The sequence below is a fragment of the Mercenaria mercenaria genome, chromosome 9, assembly GCF_021730395.1.
Source record: "Mercenaria mercenaria strain notata chromosome 9, MADL_Memer_1, whole genome shotgun sequence".
Lineage (NCBI taxonomy): Eukaryota > Metazoa > Mollusca > Bivalvia > Venerida > Veneridae > Mercenaria > Mercenaria mercenaria.
This window is the reverse complement of record NC_069369.1, coordinates 83,140,440-83,167,236: the sequence shown is the minus strand read 5'-3', so window position 1 is coordinate 83,167,236 and position 26,797 is coordinate 83,140,440. Positions and strand designations below refer to the sequence as shown.

At 36.5% G+C, this 26,797-nt stretch overlaps 1 protein-coding gene across 3 annotated transcripts in view; it reads right to left on the bottom strand.

Moving 5' to 3' along the window:
* Positions 1-26,583, bottom strand: part of LOC123547606 (protein FAM193A-like) — a 64,308-nt gene extending 37,725 nt beyond the window's left edge. For all 3 annotated transcript variants that reach the window (XM_045334853.2, XM_045334855.2, XM_045334854.2), the window contains exon 1: positions 26,305-26,583. In XM_045334853.2, coding sequence (XP_045190788.2) covers positions 26,305-26,439 — 135 coding nt within the window. In that variant the 5' untranslated portion in view covers positions 26,440-26,583. The remainder of the gene's footprint in view (positions 1-26,304) is intronic.
* Between the last annotated feature and the right edge of the window lie 214 nt (positions 26,584-26,797).

Below are 26,797 nucleotides of genomic sequence, written 5' to 3'. Positions count from 1 at the left end.
ACTTGACCTAGATATCATCAAGATGAACATTCAGACCAACTTTCATACAGATCCCATGAAAAATATGGCCTTTAGAGAGGTCACAATGTTTTTCTATTATTTGACCTACTGACCTAGTTTTTGACCGCACATGACCCAGTTTCGAACTTGACCTAGATATCATCAAGGTAAACATTCTGACCAATTTTCATAAAGACCCCATGAAAAATATGACCTCTAAAGTGGTCACAAGGTTTTTCTATTATTTGACCTACTGACCTAGCTTTTGATGGCACGTAAACCAGTTTCGAACTTGACCTAGATATCATCAAAGTGAACATTCTGACCAATTTTCATGAAGATCTTGTGAAATATATGGCCTCTAGAGAGGTCACAAGGTTTTTCTATTTTTAGACATACTGACCTAGTTTTTGACCGCACATGATGCAGTTTCGAACTTGACCTAGACATCATCAAGGTGAACATTCTGACCAATTTTCATAACGACTCCATGAAAAATGTGACTTCTAGAGTGGTCACAAGGTTTTTCTATTATTTGACCTACTGACCTAGTTTTTGAAGGCACGTAACCGAGTTTCGAACTTGACCTAGATATCATCAAGGTGAACATTCTGACAAATTTGCATGAAGATCTTGTGAAATATATGGCCTCTAGATAGGTCACAAGGTTTTTCTATTTTTAGACCTACTGACCTAGTTTTTGACCGCATGTAACCCAGTTTCGAACTTGACCTAGGTATCATCAAGATGAACAGTCTGACCAATTTTCATAAAGACCCCATGAAAAATGTGACCTCTAGAGTGGTCACAAGGTTTTTCTATTAATTGACCTACTGACCTAGTTTTTGAAGGCACGTAACCGAGTTTCGAACTTGACCTAGATATCATCAAGGTGAACATTCTGACCAATTTTCATGAAGATCTTGTGAAATATATGGCCTCTAGAGAGGTCACAAGGTTTTTCTATTTTTAGACCTACTGACCTAGTTTTTCACCGAACATGACCTAGTTTCGAACTTGACCTAGATATCCTCAAGGTGAACATTCTGACCAATTTTCATAAACACTCCATGAAAAATGTGACCTCTAGAGTGGTCACAAGCAAAAGTTTACGCACGGACGGACGGACGACGGACGCTGCGCGATCACAAAAGCTCACCTTGTCACTTTGTGACAGGTGAGCTAAAAAAGTTACAATATAAGTTATTTATAGTAACAACTAAGGGAAGTTAATCTTTACAAAAAAATTTTTTAAGTCCACACAGAAATCCTTACCAGGTAGAGATTGGTCAAAATACACCTCAAAATTGGATGTAACATGCATGTTGTACTACAGAAAAGTGGTCTCGATTTTTCCCTACGTCTAGTAATGAAAAAGTTACAATATAAGCTATATATAGTAACAACAAAGGGGAGTAATTCTAAAGAAGGGAACTGCGCAAGACACTTTGTCTCATGACGGTGTATAATTGTGCCAAGTTACATAAAAATCCCTCTATGCATGAAGAAGATATGCTCCATACATGGTTCTTGCGCATGACACTCCGTCCCATGATGGTGAACAATTGTGCCAACTTTCATCAAAATCCCTCCATGCATGTAGAAGATATGCTAACCCTAACCCTAACCTAACCCTATTTTTAGTAACAATGACCTTGACCTTGATCCCAGAAACCCCAAAATCAATCCCAAGCTACAACTTTATGTAAGTTTTCTATACACCAAGTTTCATCATGATAGCTCATTCCTAAGTTAAGTTATTGACCGGAAACCCTTTTTCTATTTTAAGTAACAGTGACCTTGACCTTGACCCCAGAAACCCCAAAATCAATCCCAGCCTTTGTCTTGATATAACCTACATACATACCAAGTTTTATTCAAATATCTTTACCGAAACAAAAGTTATTGACCGGAAACACCAGTTTGACGCCGCCATCCGCCCGCCCGACCAACGACATACCCCAATCTAATAACTCTGTAAATAAACAGACATGACAAACATGGCTTGGAAAAAAATCAAAAGGAAGCTTTGTTTAAAATCCTGCAAATTGCACTTTGACGATATTCATTCAAAACAGAGTGTTTTCAAAGCCAATGCTTACAGCACTGGAAGTTTTTTTGTTGCTATTTTGTTTAGACACACCCACACAATTTAGGTCACTGTGGCATATACCGATGACTGAAGAAAGTCTGATGTGCCGCCAGGCATTGGCAAGGACCTACCACAAACCTTCCGTAAGTGAGCTGGATTGCTTCCTGACCTGAACAATTCTATTCTACACTGAAGGGCAAGTGATTCAAGGTCAGTGACCTCAACCACTTACTGAGGCTCTAGGAAACTAAGTTAGAAATAAAACAAGTGATCCAAATGGGCCCAAGTTGCTCACTAGAGTACCTTGACCCGTTGACACTGCTTCTGACCAAGTTTGGTATACACCCATTCAGCAATGTCATTAACAGTTATTTAAAGCTTTTTCTTGTTTTCCTCTGCAATGGCCCCAGAATCTGTAATCATCTGAGCAAACTTGAGAGAGGTTCAATTTTCTGGCATGTTATCCTGCAACTATTTCTAAAATTGACATTTCTTCATTTAACAAATAAGTGATTAGTCTTTTTCTTGTCCAAATAAAATATCAATATTCAGCTTATGTAATAGGAGTCTCTTTTCTCTGTGCGGTCGGACATACATGACATTTAAGAGTGCATTTTTAAACCTAAAAAAATTCTAATAGTTACAAAATATGGCAGACCATTTACTGCAGAAAGTATTTCCCATAATAGCGAACCGAACACTCCTGAACTGGATGAAACCTTTCAAAACCCCTTTATTTTGACATCAAAGAAAGAGAAAACAACCTTACATGTAATGATTAATTCACTCAATATCATGTTGAAAGGATTCTAAAATAACTAGTTATTTAACTGTGTTGGAGTTAATTATCTTCCTAATCAATGGAAACTAATCATACCTTGCATAACTACAGAGCACCCAGTACAAGAAAGAAAGTCAGAGAATATCAATATTCACACTCACTGCTATTCATTTCTGAGCACATGGGGTTTTTCTATTGCATTTTGCAACTTGAGTAAAACTATGCATCCAGTAATCTGCCAAGGATAACAATTGGTGGGGACATATGTCCCACTGGTAAGAAAATAGTGAGGACATTTTAAAAATCTTCAGGACAACAACTTTTGGTGCATATATCATTGAAATAAATCACTTATATAACAATAATTGATGTCTTTTCTGTAATCCAACCATTGATAATCCTTCAACCAACAGTGCTGAAATTTGCAACCACTTTCCTTTTTTGCTTTATCCGAGTTTTCTGAACTATCTATGCTTTGTCAAATTCACACTGATAGGGAAAGTTTCTGACTAAGACTTACAATGAAAAGTTGACGGTTCGGGTCAAAGACTGACAGAGACAGCTTCCAGTATTCAAGATCAAAGTTGAAGGACTAGCTCCTGAGAATTAGCGACTTGATAAAGTGCAAGAGTTTCCTGTACTTGTTTCAGTGTCTAGACCGACAGTGCAGTTACAGTGCCATGAATTAGTTTCTCTGGTCATACATGTATGTTTTCCCTAAAGACATCAAGTTACCTTGTGTACCCTTTATGAACTGTGAAACATATTGTTTATTGTAGTGAGTAACTTCCCTTTATAAAGAGCTAACGGCAGTAAACAAATGTTCGGAATGAGCTCCTGAACACGCTAAAATCCAGCGCCCATAATACCCGGTACTTGTCAACTGCCTTTTTCGTGACAGCGATTACAGCTCTTGACTCAGAATATTTCTTAAAATTGGGGAAAATAACTATATGTTGTGCTGGGAAAGGGTATGAATGTCAAACCTGTAAGATAGGCAGAAAATACTCTATGTATTGACAGACAGAAGACACATTGGATCAAGAACAATGTCTCTCTCAAAGAATATGGGGAGACATGATTCTCAAGGTCTTTACAGTTTCGACTGACTGACACCCCAACATATATACAAGTTATCTAATGAAGTTAAATGACTGACTAACTCGAGTACACTGAACCCTTAACCATAAATTTACTGACCCAAAAACAACAGAAGTCATTTATAAGCAATAATCCCCAACACTTACAATCCCAAGCATCATAAACGAAGAGGGGAATTATCTAAGTGTGTTTATACAAAGTTTAAATTGGTCTCAAAACTTTTTAGGAACTTCCAATTAGGACTATAATTTATGCAAGGAAAAATTCCTAAATAAAAAGCAACATGATACAAGAGTGACAAACTGCCACAAGTTACATGTATATCAGTCATAATAAATTACTTTCGACTTTTGACATACTCTATTCAGCTGTCATTTCCAATTCAAACTATTTCAAAGGCCCACAATTCCACAGCAACAAAGGTTATGCAGCTAGTTATATGAAACTTCGCCAAGTTAAAATGCCCATAAACATTTTAAATCATATATGGACATTACATAATAAGTTCTTTATTTGTTAAAAGGATACTGCCATTTTTGTAAGAGAAAAGTGAGATAACTCTGGTCTGGCTGAGTGAAATCCCAAACAGAACACCAGGTGCATAACTTCATATGCTATGTAATACTCCCCTAATGTTCTATGGCTCTAAGTCAAATATTTTTTGAGATACATGCAACACAAACTTGCATAACCTCTATGAATATTTGACTTAATCAAGGGCCGTGAAACTGGTCTGACCAAAAAAATCCCAAACAAATCACCAGGTGCACAACTTCACATACTGAAAAATATTGCTATTATGTTTAATGACCCTAGGTTAAATCTGTTTTAAGATACACGTGACACAAACTTTAATACTCTTTTATGCATATTTTTACCAAGTCAAGGGCCACAATTCTGGTCTGGTTGTGTGACATCCCAATTAGAACACCTGTGCACAACATGCATGCTGGATTACAATCCTATGTGGTTTGATGACTCTGGGTAAAACACTTTCTGAGAAATGCACAACACAAATTTGGATGACAAGCAACTCTTAATTGCTCTCACGTTTATACTTGTCTGTGTTGTGTTTGACTGGTAAGTGTTCACAAAATTTCTACCCGGTTAACGTAATGATCACCCTCCAACCTTCAAAGACTTTCTCTGCTCATAAAACTGAACGAAACAAGTGTTTTCTGCCTGTTAACGATATCAAATGTCTCTTCAGTAAACAGTTAGCCGCTACTTTTGTGCACTTGTTAATAGTAGTGTTTAATTCCATCTTGGGATGGAACTATTCCATGTAAGAATGCTGTATACAGTGCAAGGTTTGATTTGATTTCAGTTATGTAACTGCAGGCAGTTAACCTAACTAGTGTTCCTGGATTATGCCAACTTCCAATGTAGGACGGTGATTTCAAACACAATGTTATTTATCAAAGATTCAAATCATCATGGTGAATAGGGGTGTAACGATACATCGAAATATCGATGCATTGCGATACTGGGTGTCCCGGTAGTATGCATCGATAGAAAAGTCACGTTCCAATAACAATCGCCGATAGTTCCTTCTACAATCCATAGTTTCGATAGTTTTGAAATTTTAGTAAATACAGAAATAATTTATAATTTATAAACCAAGAAACAGAGCCAGCTTTCATTTGCGCCTCGGAAAATGTTAACATCTCCATTACAATAATTAAACTACCATAAAGGACTGGGAAGTCTGGGAGAAAATTAATAAATTTAGTTTCTTAGAAACTTTGATTAAATGTATTTAAACAAGCAAATTAGATGAATTGGAATCCCCCGCCGAAAGGGTCAGAGTTGAGGAACGGCAAAAAAATATATCCTGCAACAAGAGTGCCAGAATGTCACAATATACGCCCGTCACAGAAAATTTCTTTACTCTAGCACCTGTATTTGCAAATGGAATTTTAATTTTGTGGTTGTTTAGTAATCATTTTAAGTCATTTGTTTTTCTAAGTCCAAAAAAAACTCCTTACCAGGTAGAGATACCTTAAAATACACCTAAAATTTGAAAGTAACATCTATGTTGTACCACAGAAAAGTGTCTTGGTTTTTCCCTACGGTCAATTATAAAAAAGTTACAATATAAGTTATTTATAGTAACAACTAAGGGAAGTTAATCTTTAAAAAAAAAAAAAAAAAAAAAAAAAAAAAAAAAAAAAAAAAATTGTAAGTCCACACAAAAATCCTTACCAGGTAGAGATTGGTCAAAATTGGATGTAACATGCATGTTGTACTACAGAAAAGTGGTCTCGATTTTTCTCTACGTCTAGTAATGAAAAAATTACAATATAAGCTATTTATAGTAACAACAAAGGGAAGTAATTCTAAAGAAGGGAACTGCGCATGACACTTCGTCTCATGATGGTGTATAATTGTGCCAAGTTACATCAAAATCCCTCTATGCATAAAGAAGAAATGCTTCGGACAGTCATTCTTGTATCTGACCTTTGGCCTCTAAGTGTGACCTTGACCTTAGACCTAGGGACCTGGTTCTTGCGCATGACACTCCGTCTTGTGGTGGTGAACATTTGTGCCAAGTTATATCAAAATCCCTCCATGCATGAAGAAGAAATGCTCCGGACAAAGTTTTCATTCTTGTATCCTTTGACCTCTAAGTGTGACCTTGACCTTAGACCTAGGGACCTGGTTCTTGCGCATGACACTCCTTCTCATGATGATGAACAATTGTGCCAACTTTCATCAAAATCCCTCTATGCATGAAGAAGATATGCTCCGGACAAAGTTTTCATTCTTGTACCCTTTGACCTCTAAGTGTGACCTTGACCTTAGACCTAGGGACCTGGTTCTTGCGCATGACACTCCGTCTCATGATGATAAACAATTGTGCCAACTTTCATCAAAATCCCTCTATGCATGAAGAAGATATGCTCCGGACAAAGTCATACTTGAATTTGACCTTTGACCTCCAAGTGTGACCTTGACCTTAGACCTAGGGACCTGGTTCTTGCGCATGACACTCCGTCTCATGATGGTGAACAACTGTGCCAAGTTTCATCAAAATCCCTCCATGCATGTAGAAGATATGCTCCGGACAAGGTCTGTGGACGCCGCCCGCCCGCCCATCCGCCCGCCAGGGGCGTTCCCATAATACGTCCCGTTTTTCAAACGGGCGTATAAAAAGTTAAGAATGTTACCAAGAAGCAGTGCTCCAGCTAGCTATTTACAGCAGGGCGCATCGCCCGTTCCGAAATTCGTTCCGCCCTGTTGCCCTGCCAGGCACCCTGCCCGTTTTACAACCATTTATTTCTTATTTTAGCCAAACTTCCCTTTTTTGCCTCAGTGATTATAATACACTGCTTTTTTGCCCCCTTTTTATCGAGTGATACACGCCGGGGGGCGCATTGACATAATTAGCAAACAATTAAACAATTACCTGCTGCAATCGTGCCCGAGGCAGACCATGATATTTTAGACTGCTCCACTAGCATTAAAATCACTGAACCTTAGTGTTAAAACAGTTTGCAAACCAGTCTGAAATCATTATCATTTTCGCGCCACCTGTCAAAGTGTACTTTCGTTTTCGGTAATATAGTCGTAAATATCCCTTTATACACAACTGAAACTTAAGTCCAGACAGCAGACATTTAAATCTAATTAATAAAAATCGATCACAATCAAATTTAAATCGGAAAATATTTTGATTTTATCGTTTTACAAGTTTTTGAAATCGAAAGTAGGTTGTCGTCTGCTTTATGAAATTACCAATTTTTCATGAAGATTTCTTTGAAATTAGTTTACTAAGATGTAATGACAGGGTACACTTTAATGTCAGATACTGTAAAATGCTGTTAAACTGTCCTTGCATCATAATAATTTTTCAAAAATATTGTTTAAACTGGACAATAGACGACTTTTAGAAACAAGAGCTGTCGGAGGACAGCAACGCTCGACTATTCAACAGCCTTGTCAATTGAATGAATACAAAAGTTGAAAAAGGGGCATAATTTTGTAAAATGCAAAGTAGAGGTATTGAACCTCTGTACTGCATGTCATATCATGACAGTGAACAAGTGTGTGAAGTTTCAATCCTTTCCAATTTGTGGATACTGAGATACCAGCTTACATACAAAAACTTCACAAAAAACTGCTAAGTCAAAGGGGCATAATTTTGTAAAAATGCCAAGTAGAGTTATGGGACCTTCACAGTGCATGTTAGATCATGACAGTGAACAAGTGTGTGAAGTTTCAATCCATTCTAATTAGTGGATACTGAGATATCAGATTACATACAAAAATTTAACCAAAAACTGCTAAGTCGAAAAAGGGGCATAATTTTGAAAAAAAAGAGTGTAGAGTTATGGGACTTGCTTAGTGCATGTCAGATCATGATAGTGAACAAGTATGTGAAGTTTCAATCCATTCCCATTAGTAAGTACTGAGATACCAGCTTACATACAAAACCTTAACCAAAAATTTCTAAGTCGAAAAAGGGGCATAATTTTGTAAAAAAGCAAAATAGAGTTATGGAACCAGTGCAATGTAGATCAGTTCATCACAGTGAATAAGTGTGTGAAGTTTCAATCCATTCCCACAAGTGGTTACTGAGTTACCAGCTTACATACAAAACCTTAACCAAAAATTTCTAAGTCGAAAAAGGGGCATAATTTTGTAAAAAAGCAAAATAGAGTTATGGAACCTGTGCAATGTAAGTCAGTTTGTCACAGTGAATAAGTGTGTGAAGTTTCAATCCATTCCCACAAGTGGTTACTGAGATACCAGCTTACATACAAAACCTTAACCAAAATCGGGACGCGGACGCGGACGCGGACGCGGACGCCGACGCATGGGCGAGTGCAATAGCTCACTATTCTATGAATAGTCGAGCTAAAAAGCGTAACCATACCCGGATATAAAATTTTGGATACCCGGAATACGTTCTATTACAAGTGCTAAACTTGCTTTTAAACTGTTGTAAGTTAAAAACATTGCCTGATTTCATTTATTTAAGTGGCAGTTTAAACTTTATTTTCTGTATATATGTTGCACATATAAATTTATAAATATCAAGTACATGGAGAAGATGTGTACTGAAATTGTAACAAGTAAAATAGGCCTAAACACATAGATATTGTTATTCAGTATGCAATTACAAAGAAATGTTACAAGTTGATAGATATGCCAAGTAAAATACAAACAGCAGAATTTTTAGTTAATAAATAGGTGTATTAATTAGAGATGACAGACATAGCCTATTAAAAGACAAAGTATGCCTTATACCATGCCTAAAGTGTGCCAAAAAACATGTCTAAATTATGCCAAATTCCATGCCTAAAGTATGTTAAAATGCACTGAATGCATGGATCAGTTATATTTTTTTCCCGGGGGAGCACGGTCCCTGACCAAACACCACCCCAGAAGTGCCCTTTTCAGTGCCAGCACCCTGCCCTTTTTTAATCCTAGCTGGAGCACTGAAGAAGCAAATAATTTCATTAGTCAAATCAAATTAAAAGAAAATGAATGGTTTGTTTGGGTGGGGGAGGAGGGGTGAGGATACAACAGTTTACATGTTGATTATAAATATTGGTAGAAAACGAAAAATGAAAAAAAAAATGAAAAAAAAAAAAAAAAAAAAAAGGGGGGGGGGGGGGGGGGGGGGTGACCAGGTGTAGGTACACAACATCACATGTTTGTAATAAATGTGCATGGAAAAGAATGGAAGAAGTTTAATGAAATTCTTCCAATTGGTTGGTTTGTTATGTACAGATCTGTTTTTAAACAATTAAAGGGCAATAACTAAATGGAAAATTGACCAATCCAAAAAAAAACTTGAAGGGCATCGTCGCAGTATCTTGGTTCATGTCTATTTCAAGTCTGATGAAATTCTACCTGCTAGTTACTGAGAAATGGCTGCAGACGGACATTTTTCATTAAATCAAGGGCAATAACTCTGAGGGAAGTTGACCTATCAACAAAAAAAAAACTTGACGGGCAGCAGCGCAGTAACTTGGTTCATGTCTATTTCAAATTTGATGAAATTCTACCTGTTAGTTACTGAGAAATGGCTGCAGACAGACATTTTTTATTAAATCAAGGGCAATAACTCTGAGGGAAATTGACCAATCAAAAAAAAAAACTTGACGGGCATCATCGCAGTATGTTGGTTCATGTTTATTTCAAGTTTCATGAAATTCTACCAAGTAGTTACTGAGAAATGGCAGCGGACGGACGGACTGACTGACGGACAACGCCATTTCAATACCCCCCTCCCGATTTCATCGGCGGGGGATAATAACCTGTTAATCTTAAATGAGAAAATGTACTATGGACATGGAGAAAGTAGGCTACTTGTATTATACAGCAAACTGTTAGGTAGGGCCCTTCATTTAGTGCTGGTACACCTTAGTCCCATCCGTCAGTTTTCGTCTTTTTCGATGCTTTGGTTATTAAACATGCTGACATTCGCAACAAAATGGCCGATTCGTATAAGTATACCTTGCATAGGTTTATTGTTTTACTTATTGTTTCAAAGCCAAGGAAGGCAAGAAATATTTAATGTTAGAACTATTTCTGTCCATTTCAGTTATACAAACATCTCTAACAGCAATTATAAAGAGTGCCGTGTCTTACACTGTGTAACAATGCCAGTTGGTAGCTTTACTGTATAAAATATGGTGGCCGATAACTATTGCAATAGTATCGCAATAGTAACCTGCAACAGAATAGTATTGCAATAGTTTTTCAGCAATATCAATAGTATTGCAATAGTCAAAATTGGCCTCAATAGTCACCCCTAATGGAGAACATATGCCTTGCCAGGGGATCAAACTCACGACACCAAGATCTGTATTGCTGCACTCAGCCTATTGTGCTAAGTGGGCATTCTGACAGTGAGCAAGAATGTTGAAGCCCACAAGACTTAATTAAAGCCTTTGCATCTGTATTCATTTCACAAAACTGAACATGTTTCCCCACAACTTTCCAAACAAGAGGACCATGATGGTCCTGAATCGCTCACCTATCCCCACATGACCCAGTGTTGAACTGAGTATGACGTCATTATTTCTATTATTTGACATAGTGACCTAGTTTTTGAGCACATGTGACCTAGATATCATCAAGATAAAAAATTCTGACCAATTTTCATGAAGATCCATTGAAAAATATGGCCTCTAGAGAGGTAACAAGGTTTTTCTATTATTTGACCTAATGGCCAGGTTTTTGAAGGCACGTAACCCACTTTTAAACTTGACCTAGATATCATCAAGGTGAACACTCTGTCCAATTTTCATGAAGATCCATTGAAAAATATGGCCTCTAGAGAGGTAACAAGGTTTTTCTATTTTTAGATCTACTGACCTAGTTTTTAACCCCAAGTGACCCAGTTTCGAACTTGACCTAGATATTTTCAAGGTAAACACTCTGTCCAATTTTCATGAAGATCCATTGAAAAATATGGCTTCTAGAGAGGTCACAAGGTTTTCCTATTTTTAGACCTACTGACCTAGTTTTTGACTGCACGTGACCCAGTTTCGAACTTGACCTAGATATTATCAAGATGAACATTCTGACCAATTTTCATGAAGATCCATTGAGAAATATGGCCTCTAGAGAGGTCACAAGGTTTTTCTATTTTTAGATCTACTGACCTAGTTTTTCACCCCACATGACCCAGTTTCGAACTTGACCTAGATATCATCAAGGTGAACATTCTGACCAATTTTCATGAAGATCTCATGAAAAATATGGCCTATAGAGAGGTCACAAGGTTTTTCTATTTTTAGATCTACTGACCTAGCTTTTAACCCCACGTGACCCAGTTTCGAACTTGACCTAGATATCATCAAGGTGAACATTCTGACCAATTTTCATGAAGATCCATTGAGAAATATGGCCTCTAGAGAGGTCACAAGGTTTTTCTATTTTTAGAACTAATGACCTAGTTTTTGACCCTACATGACCCAGTTTCGCACTTGACCTAGATATCATCAAGGTAAACTTTCTGACCAATATTCATGAAGATCTCATGAAAAATATGGCCTCTAGAGAGGTCACAAGGTTTTTCTATTTTTAGACCTACTGACCTAGTTTTTGAACCCACGTGACCCAGTTTCGAACTTGACCTAGATATCATCAAGGTGAACATTCTGACCAGTTTTCATGAAGATCTTATGAAATATATGGCCTCTAGAGAGGTCACAAGGTTTTTCTATTTTTAGACCTACTGACCTAGTTTTTGATGGCACGTGACCCAGTTTCGAACTTGACCTAGATATCATCAAGATGAACATTCTGACCAACTTTCATAAAGATCCCATGAAAAATGTGACCTCTAGAGTGGTCACAAGCAAAAGTTTACGGACGCACGATGGACGACGGACACTGCGCGATCACAAAAGCTCACCTTGTCACTTTGTGACAGGTGAGCTAAAAACACTATTTTTTCGTTCAGACCCTTTTGCAATTTTGGAAGAAAAAGATCTGGGTTTAGAGATCATCACATGCCTCGAAGTGGCATTTTAATCTATGTGTAGGAGACGTTATACAAACAATGCAGTCACATGTGCTGGCTAGTCTCTGGTTAACCAATTGATAACACCTGTTCTTTGTTAGTGCCAGTTCTTAGCTGGATAGTAGTCCAAATAATTCAGGGATTTTTTTACCGTTTCAAACCTGAGGCCAGGGGCCCATTCAATTGGGAAAAATTGTGGGTAAAACCTGAAAATTTCAAAATAAGTTTTATAATCATACGAAATTTATTTCAAAATTGTTATTGTTGTATGTCACATTACCAATACCAGTACAAGACTTTAACGCTAGACAACAGACTGGCTGTACGTTACGTCAGAACAGGTTGCTATTCATCGGAAAAATCACAGGACCATTCAGGCTTTTCGGTATTATTTGGACGCTTTGTAAACAATTAATACACCGAAAAATGGCCTTTTCTAGTACTAGAAGGGGTCTCAGAAAAAACATTGTTGCAGCACAAACAAACAAAATAGAAGGATATTTTGCTGTTCAACAAAGACCGTTATCTGATTGTCATGATATTGTGGCAGTGGCTGACATCTTGCGGGAGAGCATATATTGCGGAGAACACATCGTTGGGGATATTGCCATGATTGCAGATGAATTATCTCCGACTGCATTAAAAGTGCAAAAAACACGATGGAACGAAAGTATCCCAGAAAATGTTAAATGACTGGAGAAAAAAAATATCCTTGGTGAGATTGGTGAAATACCCAAATGGTTTTAGCAAATACCCAATTACATTTTTGAAAAGGCTGGGTACTAATATTATTTTTACCCAATTCAGATTTCCAATACCCAATTCAGACAAAAAGTGATGGGTAAATACCCAATTGCACCAAAAGCTTAACTGGACCTCGGAGGTCCAAAGTCACAGAAGAAAATAATTCTAGTAACCAAAGGTATATAGTGGGTTACAAATGCTCACACTTGTGCAAGGGTGCACAATTTGGGCCATATATGTTTTATCAAAGGCTTGATCTGAGGATGTGTTTAATTCGGGTGTTCGCTGATCTTACTGTTTCTCTGCACTTGTTTTATTGACAAAGCCAAAGCTAGACAGCTTTTTGTTGTCAGCAGCATACTTTTTTGCGACTTTCTTTGTATAATATATACTATTTATTGCTCGGCATATTTTCATTTCCGGTAAAAATTGGTGAGCTTGATTAAATGCAATCGCGGTCATGTATATGGAACATAGAACAGTTCCCAAGATTTAACTGAATCGGTACTGGAGCATTTCAATTAACACAGGAACAGCGCTAACTCAATTAAATATAAGCAGCAAGAGCCAAAACGAAAACTAATCAAGCTAGTATCAGAAACCTGAAAATTGTTTTTTTGTTTGTTTTGGGCTTAATGCAGTTTTTCAACAGTATTTCAGTCATGTAACGGCGGGCAGTTAACCTAACCAGTGTTCCTGGATTCTGTACCAGTACAAATCCTGTTCTCCGCAAGTAACTGCCAACTTCCCCACATGAATTATCAGAGGTGGAGGACGAATGATTTCAGACACAATGTCTTTTATCAAATCGTCACGGAGAACATACGCCCTGCCCGGGGATCGAACTCGCGACCCCGCGATCTGTAGACAAACGCTCTCCCTACTGAGCTAAGCGGGCGGTTCTGAAAATTGAGATTACCGCAAAATTGGTATTTTTTGGCAGATTTTTGGGAAATTTAAACCTCAGAAAATAAGCAAATTTCTGCAATTGGGAGGGGGCCGAAATTCGGCCCTAAAAAATCACTGTAATTTGACGTCAGAACTGATTAAGATATTTTTGTGATAGCCTGATAGGGCAGAATCCCCCTCTTTACGTCAAAACCAGTAAAGACCTTTTCTGTAGTGAAAATAACTTTAGGTAAAAGCACGATCAGGCAATATACTTAAACATATATCGTAACACAAAATAAAACTGAATAATTTTATGGTTTAAGCATAACAGCAATCCTGTTAATAAAGAGTAAACACTATATGTTTCATTTGGCTACTCGCTGTATTTACCTGTCCGCCATTACACTCAGTACAGCTGACAGTGCTGTGGTCGTTATCAATCACCTGACATAAAGCAGAGCCATGTAAAATGTGTGTGAACATGTATAGGAACAAGAGCTGTCAGTGGACAGCGCGCTTGACTATTCTCAGTGCTTGGTAGTATAATATAAGCAATGAGTAAAACTTTAACATTACAATAAGCATATTCTAAGTCAAAAAGGGGCCATAATTCAGTCAAAATGCTTGATAGAGTTGCCTCCTCCTTTTTACAGACTGGGGTTATTATGGTAAACAAGTATGCAAAATATGAAAGCAATATCTCAATGGACTTTAAAAATATTTGGGGTGGTACGCAAACTTTAACATTTATTCTAAGTCAAAAAGGGGCCATAATTCAGTCAAAATGCTTGATAGAGTTGCTTCCTCTTCTTTACACACTGGGGTCATGATGGGAAACAAGTATGCAAAATATTAAAGCAATATCTCAATGGACTTTGAAAATATTTGGGGTGGTACACAAACTTTAACATTTATTCTAAGCCGAAAAGGGGCCATAATTCAGTCAAAATGCTTGATAGAGTTGTCTCCTCCTTTTTACAGACTTGGGTCATGATGGTAAACAAGTATGCAAAATATGAAAGCAATATCTCAATGGACTTTGAAAATATTTTGGGTGGTACGCAAACTTTAACATTTATTCTAAGTCGAAAAGGGGCCGTAATTCAGTCAAAATGCTTGATAGAGTTGCCTCCTCCTTTTAACAGACTGGGTTCATAATGGTAAACAAGTATGCAAAATATGAAAGCAATATCTCAATGGACTTTGAAAATATTTGGGGTGGTATGCAAAACTCTAACATTTGTGTGACGCTCATGCTAACGCCGGGACGAGTAGGATAGTTCCCCTAAAAATGTATAGCCTTTTCAGGAATGTACAGGGATCGAATTTAACGGTCGCTAACTCGCGAAATTCGAGTAAGAATCAAAAAATGCGAGCAGGAAATAATGGCACTCGAATATTTTTGCGACCGCGTCCGAAAATCAACGCATTCGCTCAAACTGTCCTTTGTGCTTTTTAAAACTACTTTAGGGTAATTTTACCGATAACCATGTGACCGATTGTAGACGCTTGTCGTTTTATACAAATGTAATTATCGCATATTTAAGTAAGCGTCCATACGATATTTGTTTACGATTTGCTGCCGTGGTTCGCAACATGGATGGAAAATGAATAAAATAACTAGTTTCTTCAGGAGAAAAAGGCCCGAGGAGGCTGACAATGACAGTGAAAGCAAGGGGAGTGACCCCAAAGAACCTAAAGCAACATCGGCCGTTTCGACAACGAGTACTTTGGTTCGTACCGCTCAAACCACAAAGTCCCGGTCTAACCCCACGGCATCTGTCAAAACTGTAAAACAAGAGGACCATGATGGTCCTGAATCGCTCACCTCTTCCCACATGACCCAGTTTTGAGTATGACGTCGTTTTTTCTATTATTTGACATAGTGACCTAGTTTTTGAGCTCATGTGACCCAGTTTTGAACTTGACCTAGATATTATCAAGATAAAAATTCTGACCAATTTTCATGAAGATCCATTGAAAAATATGGTCTCTAGAGAGGTCACAAGGTTTTTCTATTATTTGACCTATTGACCTAGTTTTCGAAGGTACGTGACCCTGTTTTGAACTCTACATAGATATCATCAAGGTGAACATTCTCACTAATTTTCATGAAGATCTCATGAAAAATATGGCCTCTAGAGAGGTCACAAGGTTTTTCTACTTTTATACCTACTGGCCTAGTTTTTTTGACCGCACGTGACCCAGTTTCGAAACTGACCTAGATATCATCAAGGTGAATATTCAGATCAATTTTCATGAAGATCCATTGAAAAATATGGCCTCTAGAGAGGTCAAAAGATTTTAATAATTTTAGACCTACTGACCTAGTTTTTGACAGCAGTTGACCCAGTTTCAAACTTGACCTAGATATCATCAAGATGAACATTCAGACCAACTTTCATACAGATCCCATGAAAAGTATGGCCTCTAGAGAGGTCACAAGGTTTTTTTTATTATTTGACCTACTGACCTAGTTTTTTAAGGCACATGACCCAGTTTCAAACTTGACCTAGATATCATCAAGGTGAACATTCTGACCAATTTTTATGGAGATCCATTCACAAGTATGGCCTCTAGAGAGGTCACAAGGTTTTTCTATTTTTAGACCTACTGACCTAGTTTTTCACCCCACATGACCCAGTTTCGAACTTGACCTAGATATCATCAAGATGAACATTCAGACCAATTTTCATACAGATCCCATGAAAAATATGGCCTTTAGAGAGGTCACAAGGTTTTTCTATTATTTGACCTACTGACCTAGTTTTTGATGGCACGTGACCCACTTTCAAACTTGACCTAGATATCATCAAGATGAACATTCTGACCAACTTTCATACAGATCCCATGAAAAATATGGCCTCTAGAGAGATCACAAGGTTTTTCTATTATTTGACCTACTGACCTAGTTTTTGATGGCACGTGACCCACTTTCGAACTTGACCTAGATATCATCAAGATGAACATTCTGACCAATTTTCATGAAGATCTCATGAAATATATGGCCTCTAGAGAGGTCACAAGGTTTTTCTATTTTTAGCCCTACTGACCTAGTTTTTGACCGCACGTGACCCAGTTTCGAACTTGACCTAGATATCATCAAGATGAACATTCAGACCAACTTTCATACAGATCCCATGAAAAATATGGCCTTTAGAGAGGTCACAAGGCTTTTCTATTATTTGACCTACAGACCTAGTTTTTGATGGCACGTGACCCAGTTTCGAACTTGACCTAGATATTATCTAGGTGAACATTCTGACCAATTTTCATGAAGATCTTGTGAAATATATGGCCTCTAGAGAGGTCACAAGGTTTTTCTATTTTTAGACCTACTGACCTAGTTTTTGATGGAACGTGACCCAGTTTCGAACTTGACCTAGATATCATCAAGGTGAACATTCTGACCAATTTTCATGAAGATCTTGTGAAATATATGGCCTCTAGAGAGGTCACAAGGTTTTTCTATTTTTAGACCTACTGACCTAGTTTTTGACGGCACGTGACCCAGTTTCGAACTTGACCTAGATATCATCAAGATGAACATTCTGACCAACTTTCATAAAGATCCCATGAAAAATGTGACCTCTAGAGTGGTCACAAGCAAAAGTTTACGGACGGACGGACGAGGGACACCGCACGATCACAAAAGCTCACCTTGTCACTTTGTGACAGGTGAGCTAAAAAAATGGGAATCCGAGCTAAATATAAAACTTTTGTATGATACAAAAGAAAATGATGATAATATAAGTAAAAACGTTACACTGGTACCTTGTGGCTTTATTGTTAGAAATTTTCATGTAATAGTCAGACAGTGGATAAGTTTTTATGAATAAATAACAAAAACATTAGAGGTTTTTATCGTTTACTTTCAAGTCAGTCAGTAAACACAACAGCAGAGCTGTACATAAAACAACAAATCAAAGGCCTGAATGGCCTGAGTCGGCTAATGATTGATGTACTGACAGTATAGTCTACCAGTTTCAGTTTGTTTTTAGTTTTTTTTCTTAAAATTTCATAACACAGCTCGATATTTACCCAAAATATTATATCCGGATACGATTACACTTTTCTCCAGTTTGAACAATATATTTTACAAATTGTGATGATACGAAGACATTTAGCAGCAATTGGCAGTATCTGACATTGAAGTTTACGGTTAAATTACCTCTTATTTAAATCTTTTCATAAAAAAGTTATTTCGTTTCGTGAAAGCAGCCAAACATAGACGATCTACTTTCGATTTCAAAAACTACAAGAAAATACAATTTAATGTTTCGCCGATTTGTTTATTTCTCGAAAAATAAGAATTAAAATCATTTTTAATATCAGTAGTAACTAAACAAACCAGTAAGAGCTTCTTCTTCCGATAATTTATCCGTTTACTGACTGCAAAATTCAACCCACGCAAAGTTTATAGAAATCATACGATGCGTGTTTACGTTCAATGTGGGAGAATTAAGGCTGATCGGCTATGTTACCTAACGCATCCAGACGATTCAGATTTTGTTTTTAAAACAAGAGCTGTCCATAAGACAGCCAAGCTCGACTATTCGAAATATTGTCACAGAAGCTGGAAATTATTACCCAAAATGTTAAATATCAAAAGAGTTTTAAGTTCAAAAGGGGACATATCAGAGTTATGGGACTTGATGCTATCAACTAGTTTTATAACCCCGAAGAAACATGTTAAGTTTCAATTCAATATCTGCATAGTTTTGGGGATAGTAACTTGCATGTAAAACTTTAACCAGAATTTTCTAAGTCCAAAAGGGGGCATAATTTGCTCAAAATACATGTTAAGAGTTATGGAACTTGACCCAGTGAGGTAGGTAATTGATCTAGAAAAAGAATAAATAAGTTCCAAATCTATATGCCTTTTAGTAATAGCTGTATGTACTTGCACGCAAAACTTTAACCAGAATTTTCTAAGTCCAAAAGGGGGCATAATTTGGCCAAAATACATGCCAGAGTTATGGGACTTGACCCAGTGAGATAGGTAATTGATCTAGAAAAAGAAAAAATAAGTTTCAAATCTATATGCCTTTTAGTAATAGCTGTATGTACTTGCACGCAAAACTTTAACCAGAATTTTCTAAGTCCAAAAGGGGGCATAATTTGGCCAAAATACATGCCAGAGTTATGGACTTGACCCAGTGAGGTAGGTAATTGATCTAGAAAAAGAAAAAATAAGTTTCAAATCTATATGCCTTTTAGTAATAGCTGTATGTACTTGCACGCAAAACTTTAACCAGAATTTTCTAAGTCCAAAAGGGGGCATAATTTGGCCAAAATGAAGGTCAGAGTTATGGGACTTGGTGCTATCAACTAGTTTTATAACCCCGAAGACACATGTGAAGTTTCAATTCAATATCTGCATTAGTTTTGGAGATAGTAACTTGCATGTAAAACTTTAACCAGAATTTTCTAAGTCCAAAAGGGGGCATAATTTGCTCAAAATACATGTTAGAGTTATGGAACTTGACCCAGTGAGGTTGGTAATTGACCTAGAAAAAGAATAAATAAGTTTCAAAGCTATATGCCTTTAAATGATAGCTGTATGTACTTGCATGCAAAAACTTAACCAAGGTGTGACGCCGACGCCGACGCCAGGGTGAGTAGAATAGCTAGACTATTCTTCGAATAGTCGAGCTAAAAAGCATTGTGTGCGTTTCTGTAATTTTATATACGTTTTTATACGCTTAGAAATTATTAGACATGCGTATTTGCATTATTTCTATCCGTAATTTACGCTAATACGCATCTTATCTGCAGCCCTGTCCAGGAACTATTTTTTGTCTTTCGCTGGATGTTACCCAAGCTTTGTAAGCTTGCGCAATTCTTAAAATGCACATTTTTGCTTAATGAGTTACATTCGAGAATTGCACAATTACAAGTCATAAATATGACAGATTACATCGTATATTGGTCATAGCAAAGGGAATTGACACAACTTAACTTCATTCATGCAGTGAACTGTTTTAAGTTTGAGAAATCTAATGGAACTACATCCCTTCACTGTGTTACTTGGTCCATTTAGAGAATCGTTGGATAGCAAGGACTCGTCAAAAGGCTTTCAGCCTTTAGCCGACTCAAAAATATCACTTTAGCTTATACAATTTAGTGAGCGAACAACCTTTAATAATTGCTAGTGGAACTAACCATTTTGCTAGTGGAAAAAAATGGCACTAGCAAAAATTTGCTAGTGGAAAAAAAAGTTAAATTCGATCCCTGATGTATCAACTGGGCAATCTTTTACTTTTATTTCCTTGCTTTTACTATATTACACTTCGATGGGTCAGTGCAACACGGTCGTAACTCATTTTTTGAAAACTTTACAGGAGAAGCAAAAAACATTTTTGTATTCAAATGATGTAATGAAAAACAATACAATCTATATTATTTTTATCAAATAACAATAATAACTACAATACTATGGGAAAAAATGTCAAAAAAATGTTCACTGAGGAGTTATTTGAAAGTTTTTCAGTTACGACCATGTTGCGCTGAAATGTGTGGAAATTTTGTCAAAAACTTAGTGCAACAAGGTCGTAACTAAATGATAACAAATAATTTATTGGAGATAATTCATAACAGAGATGTTTATTCAAAAGTCTATTAATTCAATATTTTTAAGCATATCCATTTATCTTTTTCTGTACTTTCATTGACTTGTTTTACTCGCAAAAATGTCAAAAAAAATCATATAATATGTAGAAATAAAAATTTACTACTACAAAAACACATTTTAAATTATTAAAAGTATTTTACAGTAAAAAGACAATAAGAGCTTGACTTGGTCCAAGATATTTGCATATTTTACTGAATGTAGGCTCTGAGAGTTTTAATATTCAAAGTTATTTCAGTATTTTACAGTAAATGGACATAATATAAGAGCTTGACTGATCAAAGGTACTTGAATATTTTACTGAATATAGGCACTGGGAGCCTTTATGGTCAAACTTATTTCATTATTTTACAGTAAATGGACAATAGAAGCTTGACTGGTCCAAAATATTTACATATTTTAATGAATATAGGCTCTGAGAGCTTTTATGGTCAAAGTTATGTCAGTATTTTACAGTAAATGGACAAAAAGTGCTTGACTGGTCCAAGGTACTTGAATATTTTACAGTATGTAGACACTGAGTGTCTTTAAAGTACAAGATATTTGCATATTTTACAGAATATAGGCATTATGAGCCTTTAAGGTCTAAGGTATTTGAATATGTCTGTGTTTAGTTATTAGATTTTCAACAAGAAATATGCACCGGTTCTGCAGCATGAATAACGCATGCCCCAGGAGCAAAATACTATTCTGCAAATAAACATGTGCATGCTTCTTGATACAAGTCTAAATGTCTTTTTATTACATAAAAATCTACACTTAAACAATTATCAATGGTATAAATTTGTTCTTTAGCTTGAGTAAAACTGAAAATGTTATAATTAAAGAACATGATAAACACAACAACACAGTCACATGAAACTAACATCAAAATGATGCCATACACCTGATGTAAAATTTGAAAGTCAGTATGGTCTGTTCCTGGAAAATTTTGTAATATATGTATGAAGTGGCAGCCTCTGATGCATATTTTTTGTCTAAATTTTCAGGTATTAAGAGGGTCCCCTCTTCCTATTAGGTTGGTCAGCGGGGTCTCCCTCTGGAATATAGGTATAAAATAGAAGCCTCTAGTGCCTTTTTGGGTCACAACTTTGAGGTACATGATGGGATACCTCCCTCCTGTTAAGGGGGTCAGGTGGTTCTCTCCCTGGATTTTCTTTTTTAACATAGGTATGAAATGGTGGCCTCAGGTGCAATTGGGTTTAAATGTAAAGGTATAGAAGGGGTTCAGAGGGTTTCCCCCCTAGAAATATTTTAAACATAGTTATGAAATACTGGCTTCTTGTGCATTTTTGGGTCTGAATTTTGAGGTACAAGAGGTTAGCCCTCCCTACTGTTAGTAAGACTAAAGTGAGGAGAGAGGGGAAGGGCTCTCCCCTGGAAATTTCTGTAATTTAGGTATGAAATGGTTGCCTCTTGTGCATTTCTGGGCCTAAATTTCGAAGTACAGGAGGGGATAACGCCTTCCTGTTTGGTATAATACCTCCTTCCTATTTGGGGAGGGGGAATGTGTCTCCTCTGGAAGTTTTTGAAAATTAGGTATGAAACTAGAGCTGCTTTTGAGAAAAGCACATGTCTCCCACAGCTGCCAAGTCATCAGAATAGTAGTATGAGATCGGACGAGAAATGTTCAAGCGTAAACCTTTCTCCCTATATATTCTTAATTCCCAATCAGACTTCCAGTTCTTTGATTATCAAAAACAACCCAATCAGACTTTCAGAGCTTTGATACAACCTAATCAGACTTCCAGAACTTTGATTATCAAATACAATGCAGTCAGACTTTCAGTGCTTTGTTTATCAAAAACCAATGTTTCAAGGGCCATACTTCCAAAGTGCCTGGGTTGATTTGGCTAGTTATCAAACTTGGATGAGGACTTATTGGCAAACACATTTTTTCAAGTTTGGGGAAAATTGGATGAGAACTGTTCGACTTAAAGAGTGTGGACAAGATCTGTGATAGACGGATGGATGGACAGACAGGAGTTAATCAATATGTCTCCCACCACACAGTGGTGTGGGAGACATAATAATGGCCTCTAGTGCATTTGCATCGGTCTATATGTTTAGGTATAGAGGGGATACTTCCCTCCTGTTATGGGCTCGGGAGCATCTCCCCTCCTGGAAATTTTGAAATGCAGGCATGAAATGGTGGCCTCTGGTGCAGTTTTGGGTCTATATATTGAAAAAATATTATTTTGTTTGCATGCAACTTCGATGAGTTTAAGTCAGTGTGGGGTGGGGGATATAGGGGAGCATGGGCTCTCTTGGCCATGGCCCTTGATCAGCCAGGCCTTTATGTTGGTGTTTTGCAACATAAAAATCAAGTAAATCATTCATTAAATTTAAATGTAAAATTATTAATGCTGATCATTTATGTTTTAGTGGTTTAACAACTTATACAAATATTCGATATACCTAACAAAATCTTCTGTATATCCAAATAAAACTTATCGGAATACGAGCTTTACAAGCAGAAGTCATGCTTCACTTATAGCACAGAAAAATTTCCACCTTTAATAATACCATTTTGTATTTTGCACAATTCATGGAAATATGCATACAAAAGGAAAAATGTTCATTGTTATCCTTTCACAGTTTTACATGAAACTTGCATAAAGGAAAGTTTATTTAAAAATTACAAGTATAAAAAGCATAGCTGTCAAGGCTCCACAAAGGCCACGAGTGTGATCGGGGTTCAAAGGGAAGGTTTTCCCTCATGGGGGTCTAGAGGGCGATAATCCCTAAAAGCCGGAAACGCCCTCACACGGAAAATATAGATTTTTAACAAAAAATATATCTAGTTTTGAATAGTCTCCCTCCGTGTTTACTTTTTGTGACGTTTATTCGTGAGGTAGAAATAACACGTTGCACTGGTGAATGTAAAAGCTGTATTATACGGTATGGAAACAACGTGTCAATGTCTCCTCGCATGTTTGATTCAGTATTATTATAAATTTTCTACAAAAAAAAAAAAAACAATTGATTTCTTTATTTCTTTAAAATGCGTGTGACCTTGAATAGAAGGCATGTGAGCGTGATCTAGGGCCGAAATGCGTGTGTCTTGACAGGTTTGAAAAAGGTGCATTTTTTCCTCTTAAAATTAAGTCAAGACATTATGAATAGGGCTTCTGATGCTAAAAACTACTGAATTTGGAAGAGGTTTTGCTGAGAAATAGTTAACAGAGTATTTTTTTAACAGAGCAAGACTTTTTAATGTTTTGGTAAAATCCTAAACATGTTGGTCAATAAATTCTTAACACCACTTTGCATTGATAAAATATGAAATATGGTAATAATATTAATTTTGTAGTATAAATACCATTTCTAAGTTGTTTAAAAACTAAAATCATCCTTATTTATCATTTAACTATTGTAATATGTTACTCTTCGTGAGTTACAACCATGTTGCACAGAAATTTCGAAGTGAAATAGCATACTAACTCTGTGCAACAAAGACGTATGTTGAGTTACGACCATGTTGCACTGACTGAAAGTGTCTTCCTGAGATACAACCTTTTGACAATTTTACTTTTTTCACTTTAATTTTAAAGATGTGATTTAGATATTTTAACAAGTGATGTATTTCTGTTAAATAAGGCAAATTATGTAAAAAAGTGTATTTGGTAAAAAAATCAAGTTACGACCATGTTGCACTGACCCATCGACTTGTCCGAGTCTCTTCCATATTTTACTTTCCATTTCTCTTTGATCTTTTATTCTTGTGCACCGTGATATAATGGTCAAGTTTGACAGCATCACGTACAGATGTAGATGAACTTTAGGGTGTGTTGTTTAAAATAGTGAAAAACTCGTGCTTTGCGATTTATTCACATAAACATCAATCGAATGGAAGGAAAAATGGATATTCTTTCCAAGCATCTTAAAATTTCACTAATATTTTTGTTTTTTAAGTCTGTAGTTAAAATGTGATTTAAAAATTGTCGCGTAGAATCGTCGTGGAAAATTGGTTCACCACAGAAAAGGTCCTTCCTATGTTGTAAGTGGAGGAGAGATATTGACCTGTGCAAAAATTATCACAATTATTGTGACTCACTTACAATTACAATTGTAGCTGGACAAAGCTTGATAGGGGCAGAAAATTTGTCATCAGTACTCAACATGCTTAAAGATGTACTGTCTTTCAGCTCAATTTGTAACAATTATGATAGATTTTATATAATGTAAAATGTGTAATTTAACATTTTGATTTCTAATAATGAATATGTCGGTCAAAAGCTATACATAGCTTATGTTTATAGTGTTACCCTCGAGTAACCAGTTTCTGTTATGGTAAGGAAACAACGCACAATTTCATGAAAAATAATTGTATAAACTCAATCTATTTTACGTTTATATAAAGTGAAAATCTTTCCTTGTTTTATCCCCCCAGTTTCAAAACGTATTTTATGTTGTTAACTGATGGATGCTGCCATTCTTAAACATCAACCGGAACTGACTTCCATTTAGACTGGTAGAACAGTTTTCATTACCTTTGTGCAATGATTGAATTAAACGGAATGAAAGTTACTACAATAACAGAGACCCTGTAACATTCGAAATTTTATTCGTTTTCTATCACTTTTGACACAAATATACTGTTATGATTTAATTTGCATTCACAAATTACCTTTCTCGTTGGCTTTGCCAAAGATAGTTTGGAGAATACTGCCTGTATTATCGTTTTGCTAGAGGTAGGCTTCTATAAACGAACAGCAATTTTACAAGGAAGTTTACAATGAACAATCTATCTATTAATGAATATCACCGTTACCCGTGTATTGATAAAATGCTATGATTGAGACAAATCAGCATGACCTTCTTAGTAACCAACAACAATACTTCAGAATTTTTTACACTGTACAAAAGTCTTTTTGAGTCTTTAATTATATAAGGTAGTACCTTTTTCTCTCCATTTCGTTAAATCAATTAAAGCGTTTGAAACCAGTCTTCGAGGCTGTGACCTACTTGTACAAAATGTAAACAATCAGCTGCAACAGGCTATCTTAAGGAAACATCAATGTATTATATATAATTTAATGGAAGCAGTAAGGTGCATAATTGCATTAATCTGTTTATACTATTTCACGTTAGTACGGGAAGTAAAACTGTTTTCTTCCACTTTCACATACTACATGGAGCTTTTTTTGGGTGCAGAAGACGACTTAACGTTTCTGAAGTTGACTTCCAGGTTATAACATCACAAAACAAAAAAGTGTGCGAGCTACATGTAAATTGTCCGGTATCACGAAATTAAGGGTATCATGATTTGAGGTTACTTGAGGGTATTTTATATACCAACAACAAATAAATATTGACTCGACTTGAATAAAATGTGTAGGCTGCCAACAGTCATAAAGGAAGCTGAACTGTGCTGCATAAATCATAGCTGCACCATGCCGTAGTAATCTACATCAATCATACACTGGCAGCCCAGAATTTGCACATCCACCATTCTCCAGTCAACCAGCGTCTGCTCTGGCCAATCCTGCATACGACTTTCAGTATTTTTCAAATTAACAAATAATTCATTACACATACATAGAGCAATACTATATACATACAAAACAGATTATTACCTCGCCGTTTAACTCAGCTCTAGTCAATGGGACCTCTGAATTTGTGAGAGATTTAGTCGGGGTTGCGGCCTTGGTGACAGCTCCCTTTTTCACCTTTCTTCGCTTTGCTTTTTTATTATCAATGCCACTCATCATTCTAGGTTAAGGGTGAACTATTTATAATTAAGTTTCTTGTTGCATTTATTAATCTAGGGACTTTACAATTCTCCCTATTTTGACATTCAAATGTTCTGTCGGAAGATCAACAAATCCAAGATGGCTGTCAATGCAGCAACGTACCCACAATCCTCCTGGCGGGTGAACGGTAACTCTAGCAGGTGCTCGTTCACTTCAAACCGGGTTTTTTCCCTTGTCACTCCGTTACAAGAGGAAATGGGTTGGACCACAAGTTTTTCCAACATTAATGAAAAAAAGTAATGCCATTGATTGTAGTATGTAAGTTCAAAAGGAAACATTGGTAATTTCAAATGTATAAACAACAATAATGATAATA